Below are 20058 nucleotides of genomic sequence, written 5' to 3' on the forward strand. Positions count from 1 at the left end.
AAGATAAAGCTTGGCCTTATGAATGTGACTTTCCCTGATTTTTGAGATACTGACACAATGCATATTTGCAAAGACTCTTCCTTCCTCTGGCCATCTGAGTACGGTGTTTGAGAGAATATTTATATTTGGATACATGAGATCAAAGATTTAGGCGAACAAAGGCTTCAACAGAAAAATAATAAATAGAGGACATTTGTAAGAGCTGAACGCAGTTGAAAGCACAATGAATACGAGGGTAAATACAGGTTCCTGTGCAGCTGCATGCTCGAAGGAAGCGACCAGCCATAGATGCAACAGTTAAGCACAAAGGCAGCGTGCTATGAAGTGTTTACAAAACCAGGTTCCTCAGGGAGTGCATGAAGTAGGACCTGAACTGGGTACTGTGAAAATCTGTGCATAGGTGATCTCAGCCGGCACTCAGAAAAAGCGATGAAAGCTCCTACCAAGCTTTGGAAGGACTTAGAACAAGCCCCAAAGACCAGAGATTGCATTTTCCCAACCTCTCAGGTCTTGCACACAGTTCCCACGCGTTGTTTGCCAGTCTGCTGGCCCAGCAGAGCCTTTCCCTTCTGGTACCCAGGGACTGTTGACCTGTCTACCCATCTTTGACTGAAAGGCAAGAAATTTCCAAGGGACGCTTTTCTGCAAGGCAAGAGAGCACATGGAGTTACCGAGAGATGATGTGTCAGTGGATTTGCAGCTAATATTTGCATGCTGGCTCTTCCCCGTGCTAGTTTACCTTTGTCTGAGCAGAGTCTAGTTGCAATGCAAAGCTGCAATGCAATTAAACATAAAATCACTTAGGGGAAAAATCCCTCCCAAACCCCTACACATATTACACCATCCCTCAGCTACCTCTCAACTTAGAATACTGCTTCATTCTTCCTGAAAAAAATAGCCTAGCAGGTTGATTGTCACATTTTGTTTCCTGCTAAACCTTCCAATTCATTCACCCCAGAAAAGAAAAACTCCCTTGCTTTAGCCGCAAATAAGTATTTTGGATGTACCTGCACCCTAAACCAGTTCTCTGAAATCTCTACTGACATACCTGATAAATTCTAGAGAATAGCTTAATTTGGCATTAAATTAGAAGGACAAGTGGAGAAATGCCTGAATTCCTGCACTTTTAAGCTCATAAGGAACAAGGACCAGCAATGCTACCAGAACTCATACCGCAAACAGTAGTAACTATGTTCACAGAGCAAAATAATGGAAATAAAGGAACTAGGCACACACACAGACTGAGCAATGATTGCCTAAACTAATGCAGAGCACAGCAAATAAAGGATCTCGAAGTAAGAAACACACAAAAATTAAGATGAGCAGAAAACAGAGGAACTGACATATTGCAGGAATTGTCTATTTTCCAGTGCAGGATCCCATGTAGGTCACGTACCTAGGGGCTACGTGCTTTACAGGAATCTGTCAGTTTAGTGCCTTGACGCTGATGGTTCTTATCTACACGCTGCCGGAACGCCTGGTGGTTCTGGTTTGCAGTTCATAAAAGCAGTAATGCTGAGAGCAACATTTTATTTGTGACCCATTGTGTTCCCATTTTCCCACCAAAAAAGCCTAAAAATACATTATGTCATTTTTGTGGGGGAAATTGTAATAGCTCATCCTTTTTATGCACGTTCACTGTCTTTTCTTATTGTTTCTCTCAGGTATCTTATGTTACATGAAAAATAAAAACAGAATACAACTGAACAAATATTATTAAATACTCAAAAAAAATACAGTGATTATACAGTGAAGTGTTAGTTAGTTAGACAGCACAGAAACCCCGAAGAATACATGAGAGAAGCTTAAATTCTGATGCTTTAGGCTGAGTAAGGCTGGTTTACCGCACAGACTGAGAGTCCAGGCTCTTACGGCTTGGCCTCCTAATCACTTCCTTTGAAACATGAAGGGTATGGGATATGTATCTCCACAATAAAGATGGGTGATGACCATACTGTTCTTTCAAGCAGTGTTCAAAACTCCTTTTCTTCCAGAAACCTCCTGACTTGCCATTCAGGGTAGGATTTGGCTCCTATAGGTGTCTATATGCAGATGTTTATCTGAGGGCATGTTGTGTAAGCTCCTGTTGTAGTCAGCTGAAATCGATTTAGTACAGTCGGTGGAGCTCATTCAGGTGCCTAAATATAGGTGTCTTGTTGAGATTCCCTGGTACCATAAGGAGGCATCTATGCAGGGCTGGCAGACGTGACAGACAGTTATGATGGGACTTATGGGAAACCAGAACCCTGCTGCAGCAGCAGCGGGATGCTACAGGGATAACCCTTTACTACCTAAAATGACTCTTGACTGTGTTTTTGCAGCTCAGTGAAGCCCAGTGACTTCTCGTTTTGGCTTTACTTTGATCTTCATAATTGCACTTTTTCATGTATAGTGAGTCACCTGGGCCTGATCCTGATGTGCAGGATAATTCTGGAGAAGCTGTACATAAGATTTTTAAAGGGTAATGATACTCTGTGATGCACAGCAATGAAAAAAATTTCCCAACGTTCCTTCAGACTAAAGGCTGCTCTAGCACTGGTGGCAGTCCTGCTTCGAGAGGGAGGTTGGACTGCATGACCAGGCGACCTCCAGACATCTCTTCCAACCGACTTTTCTATGACGCTGTGGGCCTGGCTTATTCAGTCCTACACAACAGAGCATCTTTCTAATCTCTTCACAAGGTCTGCTCCATTCTTGAGTTGAACCAGAAGCCAGTATTTACGTTTTTCATGGCTTTTCTGTGTCAGTCTGAGCTGGTTCAACAATTCCCCAGGCCATGGGCTGTGTCTCTATTTACATTTGTAAAGGGTCCAGCACACCCTCTGTGCCATACAAAAAACAGTGTCTCAAGAGACTGCAACTGTACTTCAACTGTGTCTAATTATATGGAGGCCTTATATCAAGAAATACCTCACTGACTTTAGGAAAAGCTAAGTGTGAACTTCAAGCTGATCATGTATTTAAGCGTTTTTCAGAACACAGATGATAAAGAAAACAGCAAATATTGATTTTAACCAGACCAAAATTGTTGTTCTGTAAGCAGCAAAGTCTTCCTGATTGTGACAATTCATTGAATTTGTATAATCTTGTGACATGTTTGAGCCGTTAGGAAGTATGAAGGTGGGCTGCTACTACTGGAAGGAGACAAGGATGTGAGCTTGAGCGCAAGGTCTCAGCTGTCCCCACTTCTTCACGGTTAGCTCCTTTCCTGCCTTAGCTCCAAAGAGCTCTCCCCAAAGCAAACCTATGAGAGAGAGAGAAGAGCTGTAAGCAGGGTAAATGGGGGCACCGATGGTTCCTAACCCTCTTTTACTTTGTAGTAGAAACAGCCTAAGAGGTCAACACTGGTGAGAGAAACCTAGAGCTCCTTGGGCTAAGAGATATCACAGAGGCTGTACCCAGCAACTGCAAGCAGCAGCGGAAGGGGAGAAGGAAGGGATGGATAATACCAGTGCGGCAGCTGTGCTGGGAAGAAGGGACCCCAGGGGTGTCCAGCTTCAGGGTCATGGTGAATGCTGGTGTGACCAGAACAGCTACATCAGCAGTAGTGCAACAAAAAGGCCCAGAATGGGACATAGGACAAGAGGAAATGGCCTCAAGTTGCGCCAGGGGAGGTTTAGAATGGATATTAGGAAAAATTTCTTCACCAAAAGGGTTGTCAAGCACTGGAACAGGCTGCCCAGGGAAGGGGTTGAATCACCATCCCTGGGGGTATTTAAAAGACGTGTAGATGTGGCACTTAGGGACATGGTTTAGAGGTGGACTTGGCAGTGTTAGGTTAAGGGTTGGACTCGGTGATCTTAAAGGTCTTCTCCAAGCTAAACTATTCTATGATTTATATGTCATTTATCCGTTTCACCTGAGAAATTAATTTCAGAACAGAATGAAATAACTGGATGTAATTGAACAGACATCCAGCTTAATACTTGTCGTTATAATATCTGATAACTATATATTTTTTGGAGAACACGGTGCTGGATTCTCAGTTGACTCATTCATTGTGCAAGTATCTATTAAATTTCCAACCACTGAGATTTATTTCTTTTCATTAAAAGTCATTATTATTTATATGGTCAGGAACATAAGTAATGTTGGAAAAAATAAGTACTAAAGTCTAAGAAAAAATATTCAAGTCAATAATAACAGAAGAAAAGAAAAATATGTAGTACATATTAAAAATGAAAACAATTGTTATAAATATAATGGCCTTAAATGTTTGCTTTTATGTGACAGATGTTTTTAACAAAATGTCTGTGTTGGCAGTTTGAACACACTTATGATTTTAATTTGTGTAATATTCCCTTTTAGTATTGATGTCTATTTACAACATCTGTGAAGGGTCTGTAACCTGAATGTGACAGGGAAAAACTAACAGACTGCTATTGGAATCTTTCCACTGGGTCCATGTAACAGACTATTAACAAAAATCTTAAATAGCTATTCTAATCATCAACAGCAATCTTACGCAAATTATATCAGACCCAAAGGACCCGATTAACTTTAAAATGCCTTACAGACCTGAAACATAAATTTTGCTCCTCCTGCCTTCCTCTGTAGAGTCAAAATCGGATCATATCACAGCTAGGCACACACAAAATCAGTACGCAAGGCAGGCTGCAGACACGCAGGCAGGGTTCCACTTTCATGATAAGGAAAGCACATTTCTGAGTATTGAAATTAAATATAATCCTTTTTTTTTTTTTTCCCCTGTTGCGCTTCTATAAATCTCCAACTGGAATTCCCGTTCCATAACAACTCTTTTAACCAGCTAGAACTTGGACAACATCCTGGCACAGGGAGGCATTAATATGTCAAAGAGCTGCTGCTAAAATGATACCACTGATAGAGGTAGATACAGGATTTCTGCTTGAGGAAAGCCAAGCCTTACTTACCAAGATGGTTTCAGAGCATAGGAAAGCGTGAATGAGGGAACGTGAGCTGTCCTTTGCTATTAATTACTTAATATTTGCACAAAATTTGAAAAGTTAACTGTTATTGTTATGTCCCAGAGGTCTTTTCCACAGGGTTCTTGCTTGTTCACGCCTTCTAAATCAGGAGCCAAGATTCCCCCCACCTTTTGCCACTTAGGCCCTCTCTTCCCCTCCCCTCCCACACATACCCTTTGTTTGACCCCATCTATACTACAATAACTATTTAATTAACAACAGTTGTTAAATTTGTTTATGGCCTGACCTTATAACACAGTTTGGCTGGCCAGTTAGGATGGAGCCAAACTGTTTTTTATTTAGGTTAAGAAAAAAGCCTAGATAGGGACCTAAGCTAAAGGCCTATTTTCTAATAAAAACTGAAAACCAAAACACAACAAAAAAAAAGTCATTCCATTTGTATCACCCTTTGGCTTCATCCACCATGGCTGCCCAAGTGGCATTACAACCAAGTCCTTGACAGCAGAGGCCAACAGCCATTGCTAAAGTTTGCTATTTTTCATACAGTGGAAGTGAAAGGGGGACAGTCCTTTGAAAGCTTTTATTTAAAGCAAAGCTTTTTATTTAAGGCAAAAAGCTCTCTTCATCTCTACCCATTTTCCTTGCTATTTGGAAGTTGGGCCCAGTTTCTGGCAAGAGAGCCTCAGGTTCTCTGACAAATCTGGGTCTCTGCTGGGTACAGCTGCTTCCTTCTGACCACTGATATGGTCCCACAGGTAGGAAATTTCTGGTGTTCCCTGCAATTACCTTGTATTTCTCTCTCGCTACACATATTTCACTTCTCTTTTTCTTTCCATATCTTTTTATCCTCCTTTGCCTTGTTTCTTGTGTTTTTATTTCCAATTGCTTTTTCCTTCTTTTGCTTTCTGCCCCTCAGAATTTCCACATTAAATCACTTGAAAGTAGAGCATAAAAGTCTTTACCAAAAAAAGGTGTTAGCTTTTGTTTACCACTCTACTTCTAAGTGCATTGGATGTGGAAATCCTGGGAGGCAGAACTAAGACATCCTCCTGAGGACTGATACTGTTCTAGATGTGTTCTATATAATTCAAAAATTATAAATTGCACAAATAAAACCAGGGATGTTTTCCATATTACTTAGGTTTTCTTCTTTTTCAGAAACATTCAGATAATGGTTTTAGTATGTCGGTATCTTTAGTACCTCAGTCAAGATACCTCTCTCTGAGTCCAGGATGGTTCCCCAAGCCCTCTGCTGCTTAAGCAAAACTGACTTGGAAAGTTTTATTTCATCTCTGTGAAGAGAAACGTGACTGCAGATGGGTCTAGAGCCAGACCGTGGCTGACTCTGAGTATGTTTGCACATCGGAGAAGAGAAGAAGCAAGGCCTCACTGCATGTGAATGGAAGAAGCCAAAGGAACTCACCCGCTTGCCCTCTGAAGGGAGGTTGGTTATTGGTAGCAGGGAGAACTGCTCTTCGTTGTGCCAATGTCACTGCTCGTAGAAGAGGATTCTGCGCTGCCACGGATGCTGTCTCTGAGACAAAGCCAGCCCAGGTGATTAGAGATTCATTAGCACTTTTCATGAGCGCATAACCTGGCCAAACTGGGACTCAATTTAAAAAAAAAAAAGCAAGCATGGGTGGGCAAATAGACAAACATTCCATACTGTGAATTTCAGGGTCTTTTAGTAAAGTCTTCAGACATTCACTGAACAAAACTAGGTACACTCACCCCCAAACAGCTTACTACTTCTGTCTGTGCAACTGAGCTTGAAACAGGCTTCCTATGAGACTTCATCCACTTCCCAGTCACGTTTGTGGCCGATCTAGCACAGCAGTGGAAGTGCTATCAGAATGCCTCCTCATTCCGGCTTCACCCCGACAGAGCGAGAAGGCACAAAACTTAATTTCATAATGTATTCTTTGTTTATCCAAATCTGAAAAAGATTTCAGCTTGAAATCAGAGAGGTTTTTGAATACGGACTCAGCCTGTTTCTTACTTTATTCAAATTGACTTATTTCAAGTTCTGTTACTGTCCTTTTGAACTGTTCTCCTGCTCTTTTTGTGTAATGACCTGTACGTGTTCCAAAACAATTGAGTGAAGTTAAATCATAAAACAAAGGATCTCTGCTGAACCTGAGTGTCAAGGAAAAATTAAAGACATATTTTGGAGAAAGGTTGAGGAATCACAGCAGCCACCAGTCTGGGTACATGCAGAAGACTCAGGAATATTAATAAACCTGAGTTCAACTGGTAATGTATGGCTTTTCTGCAGAAGTTTGAGTTCAAAAAGTTTTAGTCTTCTGTTCAACTCACTTATGATGTACGTAGCAGAATCAGTTCTGTTACCCGAAACAAAATCTTGGACTGAACCCTTCTATGTCTCTTGAATTAAACTGTACCAGGTAGACACAAGGTTTGAACTGGTAGTCACCTATTCATAAAAAGTTTTAATGGAACTACATGAAAATTTATTGCATTCTTTGCAATATTTTTCTACATTATCTTTAGCAATGTTAAAGCAGATAAATCACAATATTAAATACACATGTTCCCTAATTGCTGTTACTTTTAGCCTGGTTTCCCATAATTCCTGCAATGGGGCAGGCTGTCTGTCCTCCTCTCCTGACCTCCATGGCCAGTTTTAATCAAATTTGAAAGAGTAAGGCTCAAACTGGAATCTTATCTTAGGTTCTTAATTTGAACAAACATTTCAGGGAACTGGAGAAGAAGCCCTCCTGGAGCAAAGTTTCCCTCTACAGTCAGTGGAGACAGGTAAACAAATGCCTTTGGATGTCTCTGAAGGCAGACCTTGTCTGCAAAATTTAAATACCTAGTCTCAGAAAGGCAGCAATGATATTCTATTGCTTGTGGTAGGGGCAGAAACACTGGAAGAAGGCTGGCTCCCTAGCTTTCTGGAATTTAAGCTCAAGTTAGGTCCCTCAGGTAGGCAGGCTTGACCCCGTCTTAGGCACCTATAGATCAATGAAGATCTTCTGGAGGACGGAGGTCCTCGGGCAATTTGCCCTCACTGAGACAGAGACACGCTGAGCTCAGCTATCGTGTGGTCTGTCTGGCTGTGGCCGGGGGGGCAACCAGCACACCCACCGCTCCAGATAAGCTGCAGCATACGATGGGTCTCAGCTGGCTGAAACGGTGAGGAGGACCTGGGCAGGGGAGCTGGGGTTATGATGGGGGAGGCTGAAGAGCAAAGATAGAAATCCATAAGAAACAATTTGTTCCTTTTAGAATTTGTTTGCATTCATTAGTTCTGCTGCTCACAAAACAACTTATTCAAGTATGTCAATTGCTTTTGTTTATTCTTGTAAATGCCAAATGCACTCCAAATTCAACTGCTGGAGTACCGGGTAAGCCTGTCCCATACCAATTGCTTTTCCAGGACATCAAATGCAAATCCTGTGTTGTAGGAATATATCTTTTGTGGGAGGATTTGCTGATATTGCAGTCCAAATGCCTAACTCTTACAGGAACAACCATTGCACTGACTCTTGCTTACATTTTTAATCTTTCTTTGGCCCCTGGCCATTTTCTAAATAAATGAAACATGCCTTATTGTTCCACCCAGCAGACAGATGATAAAAAGTCTGTTTCAGACTATAGGCAAGTCAGTCTTCAGCCAGTCACTTCTAAAGATATGGAACAAGTACAGCAGTCTTTAAGTTTAATACTACCCTTCCACATTTTAAATCAATTTACAATCTTTCTTTGTAATCAGTTTGGTTACTTCCAGGGGGATGTTTTATTGCCAATTCTTCATTTCTGGTATGATGTTCTTGATAAGGGTTATGTCAAAGACAACACTTCTTGATTTGTACAGAATCTTTGATATAGCATCTCACACAGGCCCTTTGTTTCAGTAAAGCTATGGATGGTACATATACCTTAACAAGTCATTTTTCTAATGATCTACTCTGAAGGCCACAAAATACTCTTAATGATGTTCCAAATAACAAGGACCCTTTGCCTTCTAGAATTCCCCTTGAGAACATAACTTGGCTGAAATAAATTTTTATGTATAGTAACAATATAATCTCTCTGCAGTCCTCACAAAATAATAGACTTACTTGCATTAGTGAAGACACAACACTTCATAAGCCAATGTACAATTCAACTGAGAATTCTGATTTTCAGTCTGATTTAAAAGTAACCTTAGAATATAGCTAGTTTCAACGTGATTAACATGTGCAGCAAGCTAAGAATTCACCCAATACCTAATTGCCAGTAAGATTCATTTTGCACATGAATTCAGAAGACTTTCAAAAGATAAATGGAAAACTGTTGTGAAATGAAAAGTTTCATATAGTATGGGAGGTGAAACCATTAACTTAAGCAATTGAAAACCTTGAATTTTTAGGTATATAAAAAAAAAATCTTAGGTATATCTGCATATTTCCACAGAAAAAAAACCCCAAACTTTTTCCACCTCAAAATTTCATATTGTCAGAAAAAGAAAAATGTGGTCATTTGTCAAGGATTCCTGCATGTCTGGCTGTCCATTTTGAGCCATGGCAATAGCTTTGCCCGGGCTGTCAGTTCTGGGCGAATGGCCACTGTGCATATGCACCAGTACCTGCACTCGCCTTTGCACACATTACAGATGCAGATGTACAGTATGTTTTCTGCATGTGCAATAAGCCCTATACTTCCAGAAACGTCAGGCTCACAGTGCATGAACTGGCCATCTCTATACAACCTTCACCCACAACTCCTAGAAATAGATGACCCTTGTAAGATTTATTTGAAAAAAAATATATATAATATAAATAATTATTTGAATTCCTGCTCACAATAGACCTATTTGGCAAAAATTCTCACTGGCCACATTGTGAGCCATCCTGAAGCACGGCTGTGTCTATACTAGTAAATAAATCAGGCCAGGGTGCTTTCCATGGCCCCAAGGGAAGAAACATGATGCTGACGCTGTACTCTTTCCCCCAAACAGGGTGGCCCTGTTCATACTGCTATTGGGAACAGTCATGTTGTCCCTTACATTGTGCAGGGGCAATGTCTGGGAGTTTACTAGCTGGCACAGGACTATGCCAGGAGTTGCTACCAGTTACACAATACAGATAGTTTCTGGACAGTGTTTGAGGCCATGCTCTAACCCTGTTTATTTTACTTTCCCTGATGTCACTTGCAGTTACAGTAAAGAAGCCACAACCAGGAATTACGGAAGAGGCAGGCAGAGCAGTCTGTGTCCTGGGGGACTGGGCCACTCTGACAGTGGAAATACTGAACGAATCCTGGCCTCAGAATTCCATGGAATCAAATGAGGAACCAATAACTTATTTTAAATACATTTCTTCGTCTGTGAGGGTAGTGTTTGTGTTCTGCTTTACATTAGGCTCCTTGCATTTAAAACTCAGGTGTCTCAAACTGCTATAGACCTGGTTGCTATTTCTAAATCTGCTCAAGCAAGTGCCCTCTGTTTACAGATCACCCTGCTTCCACCTGTAAGCAATGTTCAGCTCTCCCACAACCACCACACAACCCACATTTCTGGCCCTGCGGAGGTATTTTTATGCATAACCACAGATGGGATAGAAGTAGAGAGTAGGCAGATCAGCCCGCCTAATGAATTTGGCTTTTAGAATAACAACAACAAAACAACAGTTCCAAATTCACCAGTGAAGCCCAGTCTGTAATGAATTTGTGTCCCATAGCTGATTGAACTTTCCTTTGAATTGTGGCATGAGCTTAAGTTCTTATTAGACATCAGATGATCCATACAGATGCTAGCCATTTTAGATATGCTATCATTCATAGCTGGGAAGCCTTCAGGAATACTCACACATAGTTTGACACGAAAGAATTCTTAGAAGAGAGAAATCTTGGCTGTGATGTTAATACTCCACTGCCTTGTGGGGCCTGAACATCAAAATACTCACGGCTAAGGCACTTAGAATTTGTGTTTCTTCATTTCAGAATCCTTTTCTCCTCCAGAAAGGTCACTAATGCCATCTAAGATACCTTAAGATATCTGACACGTGCGCATGGAGCTAGAGGATACGATAAAAGACCTACGGGAGACCAGTGCCCTGCAGGACCAGAAGTGGGTGGCCATGTGTTCCCACTCTGCGACCAAATCAAGCCTGCAGTCATAAATGCTGTGGGTTTGAGAGAGCTGCTGGGCTATCCAGAGATAGGCATCTGATTTAGGAGGAGCTGAATGTCACCCAAAGGTTGTTTCTCACCTCAACCTAGCCGTGTGTTCTCATAAAATATGAGCCTGCATCAAAGGTGGCTGAAGTCAGTGAGCGCTTACTGAGGGAGGACTCGGACATGCATCCATCCACACAGCAGGCTCCCCCAAGCCCTGCTTCCTTAGGAGACTGGGCTATAAACACCACTCCCAGCTTCCCTAATTATTTTTCTGTTGCTGTTAGTTCCCTATCCCATTCTATCCATGGTAGAAGACAGAGACCTTCTACCCGATCTAGAGGAGGACTGTTGTGCCAGCTCCAGTGACAGAAATGCAGTGGGTCTGCAGGGGGACTAAGTGTGGGCTTGAAGCACGTGAATGACCATCTTTGGTGACAATTGTGCCTGGCAGATTGGTACACTGTATTTGCTAGAAAAGAAACCGAGCCTGTGTGGAAGGATCTCTCTGAAGACAGCACTATAAACAGTTCTGTTCTTTGAGATCCCACCTGGAGGGTTTTCTGCAAGAGGGTCAGTCTGTTAGTTTACATGTGCATGACTGCAAGCAGAAGTTAACCATTTAAGTTTCATAATTAACTGTGATGGACTTCTGTAATGATTTCTGAGCATGGAATGCTGTCTTAGTTATTGCTGAATATTAGAATTATGAATGTGTTGCTTTAGTAACAGGATTGCTGTTAGTAAAAAGCAGGGAGGAAAAAAATTGGCAGAAATTAAACCATTAAACACACAGTGGTTGTTCAGAGAGAATTCCTCAAAGAGGAAAAATGGGAACACAGAAGATCAAAGGGAATTATAGCTGTTTAAAGATGGATGAGGAGAAGAAGAAGAGGCATTTTCTGGACTATATAGATAGCATTCTAGGATAAATAGCACTGATTTGTCTGAGAAATCTAGGCTTCTATTCCTCAATATCAAAGGGACGAAGCCTCAGGTCCAATAGACTGGCACACAGACTTCTGAAACATTTTGGTACACGGAACAACACACAGATAGACATAGACATATTTTATACGGAAAAATCTATATATTTTTTAAATGATTGCATCTGTGTACACAGATATATATGTATACGTATCCATGTGTATGAACTGTGGTAGAAAGGTATGGTTTCTGGTTTTTTTACCTTACAGATACTACATTTCTAATTATTGATACTGTGGAAGGAAAGTGCAGCATGAAGACTGCCAAAGTACTGTTGGCTTATAATAATAATACCGTCACATGGCACTTACGAGGTTCACTGTAACAATCAAACTCAAGTATTGTCTTCTTTCTTACCAACCTGGGCATTTTGTTTGCGTACGGTTTTTTTCATGCTCTGCTTTTCAAGTGGACACTTGTTTTCTGAGACTGTCCTGATGGGGCTGAGAAATTCATTGAAATCCACAGTACAGGAAGGCAGGGTTAATATGGCCACTGTAAGACTTTTGATGCAACAACTTTTAATCTGAAAATGTTCAGAAAAGTCTCTGTATGTTTGGTGTTTTTTTAAAAAATATGTTAGTGTCTTTTTTTTTTTTTTTTTTTTTTTTTTCCCCCGTGTCTGAGTCATAATCTGGAGGATATTTTGCAGTAACTTACTGCTGTGGATGAATGTATCACGCACATTAAACAAGTGGTGCTACTGTTCACTTTAAGCCAGCTCACAATCTGTATACTCATTCAAATTTTTTCTCCAAACAGTATACATCATTCTGAGCAGCTTCTATAAACAGACCAAGTTCTCCTTGCTATAGCAACACACCTCCAATAAGTGAATTTTCTCGTTGATTAGACAGAGGAAAAGTAATATTTCTTAAGTGCTCTGAAAGAAAATTGGGAGATCCAGCATACTTGGGTCAATAAATATCTGCTTGTAGTAACCCCACAGTAAGGTCCTCATCCATCCTTAGGGTGTGATGGATGCACAAAAGATGGGGGAAAAAAGTAAGAGATAATGATAACAACTGTATGTAAACTGGGGCCTGTCCCAGTACAGAAAAAAGGTGATGGAGAATGGTTCTTTCCTGCTCATCTGAGGTACCTGCGATTTGGATGTCTACCTCTAGATAGATGGGCTAACTCTGAGATGAACTTACAAAGCAGGTCAGATGAATGCTACTCTGTTCCTCTATACCTATATTACCTATAAAAAGACACTGAATAATCAGCTTGAAGCTAGATATTTCCTGTATAAAATTAGGCAATATGAATCCCCTGGTTTCTGTGGGTGTGCCTATATTTTCCCATCTAATTCTGATTTCTTTCCTTTTCTCTCTCTTACTCCTATTTGACCTGACATAGAGGCAAACTTTGGAAACTAGTAGGTTATTTCTGTTAAGGCAAAAATTAATAATTGTTACCTATACGTGTGACACAGCCTTGTTTAGTGCAAAGGACAAAGTGATTTCTGCTCAGAGCTGGTTAGAATCTTTTTCATCATTGCTTGAATGCTTTTAAATTAATACTGTTATTTTCCTTAAAATGGACTATTTTCAATAAGTACTTGCTTAGATGAACGCTGTCATGAAGAACTATTAAAAATAATCTTTTTTCAGCTTGAAAAATTGACTTGGAATTTGAGTTAGAAATTCAAACATGGTTTTGAGAGTTGTTTTACAGATTTGTAATGCCTGTATATGTTCTTTCTGGTCAATGCCATCTCTATGTTAGCCCTCCATATGTCCTTCTGAGTCACAGCAGAACCTTCTAGGGTCACTAGGATTTAAATAGAAGGATTAACCAGCTCTTAAGTATTTTTGGATTAAAAAAACTGAGATTGGGAACCTATTTTGCAAGGCAAGCAAACCTATTCCGGAGGACAAGACGACTGCACGCCTGGACCTGTTCCCTCCTAGGAGCCAGCACGTGTGTGTTTCGTGTGACCAACACGGCAATTGTTCCTGCCGCAGAACGAGACTGTGCCAAGGCACGTGTGACGAGAAGATCCCATTACTGGAACTGAGGGAGGTGGATGTCACATTTCAGTCGGATCAGGGAGGGGTTTGGTCACACAATGAGGAAGCACTATGACTTGCTTTGGTGGGTCAGAGCATGGATACTTCACCGCCGGTTTATGTTCTGTTAAAGTATGCTAAGAATATACCATTTGTCATTTAAATGAGCCTATTTTAATGTATAATGAAGCATGATTCATATTTCCTTATACAGTTTATTAGGCTTTTCAGTGTTCATATTTATCTGTTGTTTTTCTTCTTTCGTGCATATCCACCATTAGTCATGAGGATAAAGGGGTGTGATTCTTGTCTAATAGGAAGAAAAATCAGGAAAAAAAAAGACTGAATAAAATATTTTCAATTTGTTTCAACGCCACACATACTTTGTTTTGAATAAAACCAAACAAAACAATAATCTGACCTGGAATGAACAGAGAACAGTATTTCAAACTAGGTGACTTAAAATGAATTCTAATTATCCTGGTACATCAGCTAAAGTTACATGTATCAATAGGCCTTTTACTGGGATGAAATGTAACGCTTGCATACACACAGCTGACCCTTAAATGTGCAGATCCATGGATTTAAAGTTATGCATGTAAACGTTTGAACCACTGAAGCATAAAATAGATAAACTTGGCCCATAAATAGAATTTGTTTGTTGAAACAGTGTAAAATGAAACATAATCATAAGTGGAAACATTTTTGTCTTTTAAGTGACAACCTTGAGTTAACAATGAATCACACTTTTTTCTAAACATTGTTTTGTTTCTTGCTCGGAGCAAGATTGAAAAGTTGCTTCACTTAGAGATCGGGGGGGGGGGGGCTGTTAAATTCTGCAGCCGAAGGTGGACAAAGGTAGCATTTCTTTGGCAGCAGAAAGTAAGTCATTTTTGTTTGGCAAAAAGGGATGCTTGCATTTGCACAGACGTTTGGATTATGAGAAGCAGCCCTAGCAGAAATGAATGAGTGGACAGCGTGCAGGTGAAGTCTGAATGCAGATCAAATGGCTCGGAAATGTGGAAAACGATTGTCCTCAGATAGGATGCAGTCCCATATTGCATGCATTTAGCTTTCTGGATGTGATGAGTCATACGGACCCCAATGAGAACACCCATGTGTGTAAAATTAAGATTTGAGTATTTACAATGATATCACCACAGCAGGTCGGATCAGTCAAGTGTTTTAAACTTCAGCATTTTCTTTCTGGGGGATATCACTAAGGTTGAAAACTGTTGGCAAGCCTGGTCAGAAAGTATTTAATTCTTAAGCAAATAAGATTTTAGTATCATCAGCTCCTGACAGAAATCCCTAATTAGTATATCTGTTGTTTATAATGATATAGTATATCCTTTGTTTATAAAGACAGACAGTATATCTCAAATGTGCGTAACAACAGAAAGTTTTAAATATTTAATATGTATAAATTACTGCACTATTTTTCTTCCAAAACTGATGTCATTCTAGAGCCTTATTCAGGCCCATTTGAGAATTTCCGTTTGGGGCATTTTGAAGTATCTGAGAAAAACATTTCTGTCTGTAAGTTCCTGGAAAAGGACATTATAGATCCCGAGGCCAATATGCATCTAGACATAGTGGGAGATGTTCATAAATCAAAAGAAGTGAACAGCTGGAACGTCCATTCAGTTCAATTGATGTTAGGAGTACTCAGCACCTCTGAAAATTAGCTTGCTTACCAGCTACCTAAATAAGGATGGATCGGTGCTTTGAAAAATGTGAGCTTAATAAGTCAGTTTTGTAAATGCGCAGCAACATTTGCTATAACATTTCCATCACACGCCACAGTCAGAGAGGAAATAGGATGTCTGGAACAACTGCAGGTTATGCCTCTAGACTTGACCCTGACACACACTGCATCTGGAGGCTGGCAGGGTGGGATTCCCAGCTCTTCCAGAGCTCTGTTAAGCTCAGTCGTGTACAACAGCCTGCGAGGCGTCATTTTCAGGACTGGAGGCCAAATCGATGTTGTTATTTATGGAGAACCTTTTCTCCAAATGGAAGGATTTCCTTCTAGGAAGGTATCAACCACAGCAACCAGCTCTGTTCTGCTCTTCCAGCGCTCTTGTACGGAATACAGCAGAACAGTTGGGAGCCTCTTTCTTTGCTAACACAAGTACTGAGTAGGGTTTTACAAGACCCATCAGGGAAGGTTGCAATCCAGGCGTGTGCTACAGCAAATTGCAGTCACCTTGAAAGCAAGTGATTTCAGTGGGGACTGCTTCGAAACACATGATCTGGTGTGGTCTTTGGCGCTTAGATCTTGTCCTACTTCAAGCAGGGGAAAAAAAAATCAGGAAAATTAAAATAAAACAAATTTAGATTAATGTAATCTCAGAGTTATGAATATATATGCTCAAACTTCAGGAATTTTTTTTTTTCAGCCTTACATCAACTCAGCTGTTTTGCATATGTTAGCCTTGGTTAGTTCTGCTCTGTTTGGGGGCATAGACATTAATATTTGTTTCATATCTCTGAGATTTACAACTGATATGTATACTTTAATACTTTTGATAATATGTAATATTTGGCCCCCAGAACTCTGGGATGGTGGCCGTCAACCCATTCTTGTGTTGGTAAAGCTAAGTTTACGTACATATGCATGAAAAGATGCATAAGTGTGGATCTTATTTTGTGACTATGGCTCCTTGGTGTGATCTGTAGGTACAGGACCTATTTAACAGGATCATATTATGCACTGGGGAGGATGGTTGTTACGAGGGGACTCTGGCTCTGCCCATGCCCAGCCTCAGAGGACCGAAGTTCCACAGAATGGCAGAGGCTGGCAGGTGCCTCTGGAGAGGGCCTAGTCCAGCTCCCTGCTCAGGGATGGGCCCGCTACAGCAGGTGCTCAGGGCGGTGTCTAGCTGGGATATTAACATCTCCAAGGATGAAGACTCCGCGGTCCTTCAGGACAACCTTCTCCAGTGTTCCACCACCCGCACACTAAAGGCATTTTTTCTTACACTTAAATGGAATTTCCTCCATTTCAGGTTGCGCCTTCGCCTTGAGCCCTGTCAGTTGGCACCACTGAGAAGAGCTTGGCTTCATCGTCTTTACTCCCCCCATGAGGTATTTATGTACATGGATTAAGATCCCCCCGTCCTGAGCCTTCCCTTCTCCAGGCTGAACAGCCCCAGCTTTCGGCCTTTCCTCACCTCAGATGCTCAAATCCGTTAACCACCTCCGTGGCCCTACAGTTCTGCCCTCAGATCCAAACTCATCGCGCCTAATCGAAGCTGTGCCCCTCTCAAGACAAAGCCTTGGGCAGAGGTGCTGCCTCCTGCCAGGGCCTGGCGGCGACGGGGCAGTGGCAGGCACTGCTCAGCTACGGCCGCCCCACCGTCTGCCACAGACCCCTCCGTTTGGTCACCTCCCAGCCTGCGATGGGACAGGGTTGAAAGGAAGCCTTTGCCTGCCAGCCCTCAGGGTGTGAGCGGGGGGATAGACGTGTGTGTGGAAGCAGCCCTATTGCCTGTCCGCTCCCCAGAGGGGAAAGGGGCTCCGCAGCACTGACCGCCACCCTCCAGCCCCTCAGGCCCAACCGCCTCCAGAGCGCGGGCGGGCTGAGGCGAGGGGAGAGGAGAGACTTCGCCGCTCCCTGTCCCGCCCGCAATGGCCTGTACCATTCCCTCCCCGTGGGAGGGGGGGGAGAAGAGGGGCAGCGGCAGCGCCGCTCTAGCTATCTCAGGGCCCTGGCTGCCACCCGCCCCCCCCTCTCCCGCCCGCGGGGTGGCGCCGTCCTGCCGCCAGGCGCGGGGCTTGCGGGGGCGTGCGGCGCCTCTTCCCGCCTCTCTTCCCCCCGCCCCGCGGCGGCTCCGCCCCGGCCGCCATGTTGTGGCGGTGGCGGCGGCGGGAGCGGGAGCGGCGGCGGTCGGGGCCTACGGAGCATGCACGGAGCGAAGCAGCATCCCGCGGACGGGCACCCAGGCCAGTGGGTGCTCATTGCACCAGGTAACCCAGCGGGGCTCCGAGGTGGGACAGGCTCTGCCGCAGCGCCGATCTCTCGTTCTCCACCGCGCCCCGCTGACTGGCCCTGGCCCTGGCGGTGCTCGCCCGCATCGCGGCGGGGCTGGGCCGTCGCTCGGGCAGGAGACACGGGTGCCTTTCTCTGAGGGCTGGGGCAGGTCACTGGGCTGCTGTGTGCGGCTAGCCCCAGCCCTGGTGTGGTAAGGACGTTTTGAGACACAGGTTTACACAAGGCCCTACAGAGTACCTACCTTTCTCCTCTCCAGGGACCCTGTTTCCCTCACTGCATTTTGTTTTTGTGTGTCATTAGGGTTTTCCAAAGGTCAGCTTCCCCCCTGGTTTGCAAACAGCGCTGTGAGCCCTGGGGAGAGGAGCTGTAGAAGAGAGGTCTTGTCAGCAAGGTCCCTGATGGAGCCTCGCCATCGTCTCCCTCCTGCTGGCAGCCCACCTTGCCTCCATCCCCTTAGTCCATTCCTGCATTTTTTGAAGGAAACGGTTTAGTGCCCTAAGCCTCAGCTTTAAAACAAACTCCTTGGAAACCATAAGTCCTAAGCCAGAGTGGGATCTCCTCGGCTCTTCCTCCTTAACAGGCTAAAGAAGTAGATCACCACATGGCAGCTCTGCACATGCAATATATATATACACAAGGCCTTAAACACTGTGTAGGCTTAGTTTCTCTCACTAGCACTGAATAAATGGCAAGATGCCCTTTCCCCTTTACATTCATTTCTGCCTAGTATCAGGTTTTAGAATTTTAAATTCATAGATGACAAAAGGTTTTTGTGTTAAAAGAGGATGAGTGAAACAGGATGTGCTCAAACTCCAAGACACTAAGAAGAAGGAGGCATTTTGTAACTGCTTTTTTTTTTTTTAGCTTGATTTCCTAAGGAAGTGCAACTTCCACAATTCTCTGTGGGTCAACTTTGTACTGTGCCTATTTCTTACCCCACCCAAAACTTTTGAGTGTTAATTTCAACCAAACCTGATAAAAAAGAGGAGCTCTTTGGAGTAATTTTATGAGCTTTGTGAAAATGTCGGCAATGATGTGAGAAATGCTATAAATGGCACCACTGAAGGAAAGGTATAGCAAGAGCTTAGTTCAGCAGAGGGTGAGAACAAGGCAGGAGTTCAGTCTTAAGACATGCATCTGTGAAAAACCAGGCTTCTCTAGTTACATGAGAAACAGAACCAATTGTTTTGATCTCACTGATTCCTCTCTTCCTCTGGTTTTAACTTTTCAATCCCACCCTTTGGTATCTGACATGCCTGATGCCTAAGAAAGGAATTTATAAGTGAGGAATTCCTTTTTTTAATATTGACTCTCTGCAGACTAGGATTTAAAGCTGAAGCTTGTGTATCAGATGACTGGCTATGCCAACAGATGTCCGTACTGTGCAAATATTTACAAATATGCTTAACTTATGCATGAGTAGTCAGTTCTGTGCAGTAAGTTAAATTTTTCAGTAAGTGTTTGCAGGATTGGAGCCAGAGCTTGTAACTTTCATGAAGCCAGACAGTTTGCATTACCAATTATGCCAGCACAGCTCTGACAAAATTTATATAGTACTCCAGACCTGTAAGAAAGTTTATTAAGCCTTAGTAGAACCTCAAAGCACATAGTGATTTTAAAAAAAGTCTGTGGCTGATAATGTCGGAACTCCATGGCTGATGAGACTTTCCAATCCTATGAATAGGACTGCTGAAATGAAATAGATTTAATGATTTTAGTTTGGTTTTAACTTTTTTCTTTTTTTTTTTTTTTTTTTTTTTCAGAAAAGAGATTTTTAAAGTTAATGTCTGTCACTTTTCAAAGTTTTGTATTTCTTAACTGTTTTGTTGAATGGATCTCAGAAGTTCTTCATTGGCCATTTAGCAGAATTTGTAGTAGGAAGACCTGATTACTTTTAGGAATGAAGATGGATGCAGTTGGATTTATAACAAAAAATGCTTTTTCTTTGAGTATCTTAAATTTTATTCATATGGCAATCCATATCTTCATAATACCCACATGGCATTATGCTTCATACATGCATAAAAACGAC

General features: G+C 42.2%; 1 protein-coding gene and 1 long non-coding RNA gene across 8 annotated transcripts in view; one reads left to right on the forward strand and one right to left on the reverse strand.

Annotated features, from left to right (window-relative positions):
- Window positions 1–1848: 1848 nt before the first annotated feature.
- LOC115350657 lies at window positions 1849–8037 on the reverse strand. The gene is made up of 3 exons (XR_003926547.1): window positions 7741–8037; window positions 6331–6441; window positions 1849–3244 (listed from the first exon to the last, which is right to left on the reverse strand). It is a non-coding gene; the product is annotated as an uncharacterized LOC115350657 (long non-coding RNA).
- A 9825-nt stretch (window positions 8038–17862) lies between these two features.
- Window positions 17863–20058, forward strand: part of RNASEH2B (ribonuclease H2 subunit B) — a 44495-nt gene continuing 42299 nt past the window's right edge. For all 7 annotated transcript variants that reach the window (XM_030036423.2, XM_030036420.1, XM_030036418.1 and 4 more), the window contains exon 1: window positions 17863–18001. In XM_030036423.2, coding sequence (XP_029892283.1) covers window positions 17938–18001 — 64 coding nt within the window. In that variant the 5' untranslated portion in view covers window positions 17863–17937. The remainder of the gene's footprint in view (window positions 18002–20058) is intronic.

This window comes from Aquila chrysaetos, chromosome 14, assembly GCF_900496995.4.
Source record: "Aquila chrysaetos chrysaetos chromosome 14, bAquChr1.4, whole genome shotgun sequence".
Lineage (NCBI taxonomy): Eukaryota > Metazoa > Chordata > Aves > Accipitriformes > Accipitridae > Aquila > Aquila chrysaetos.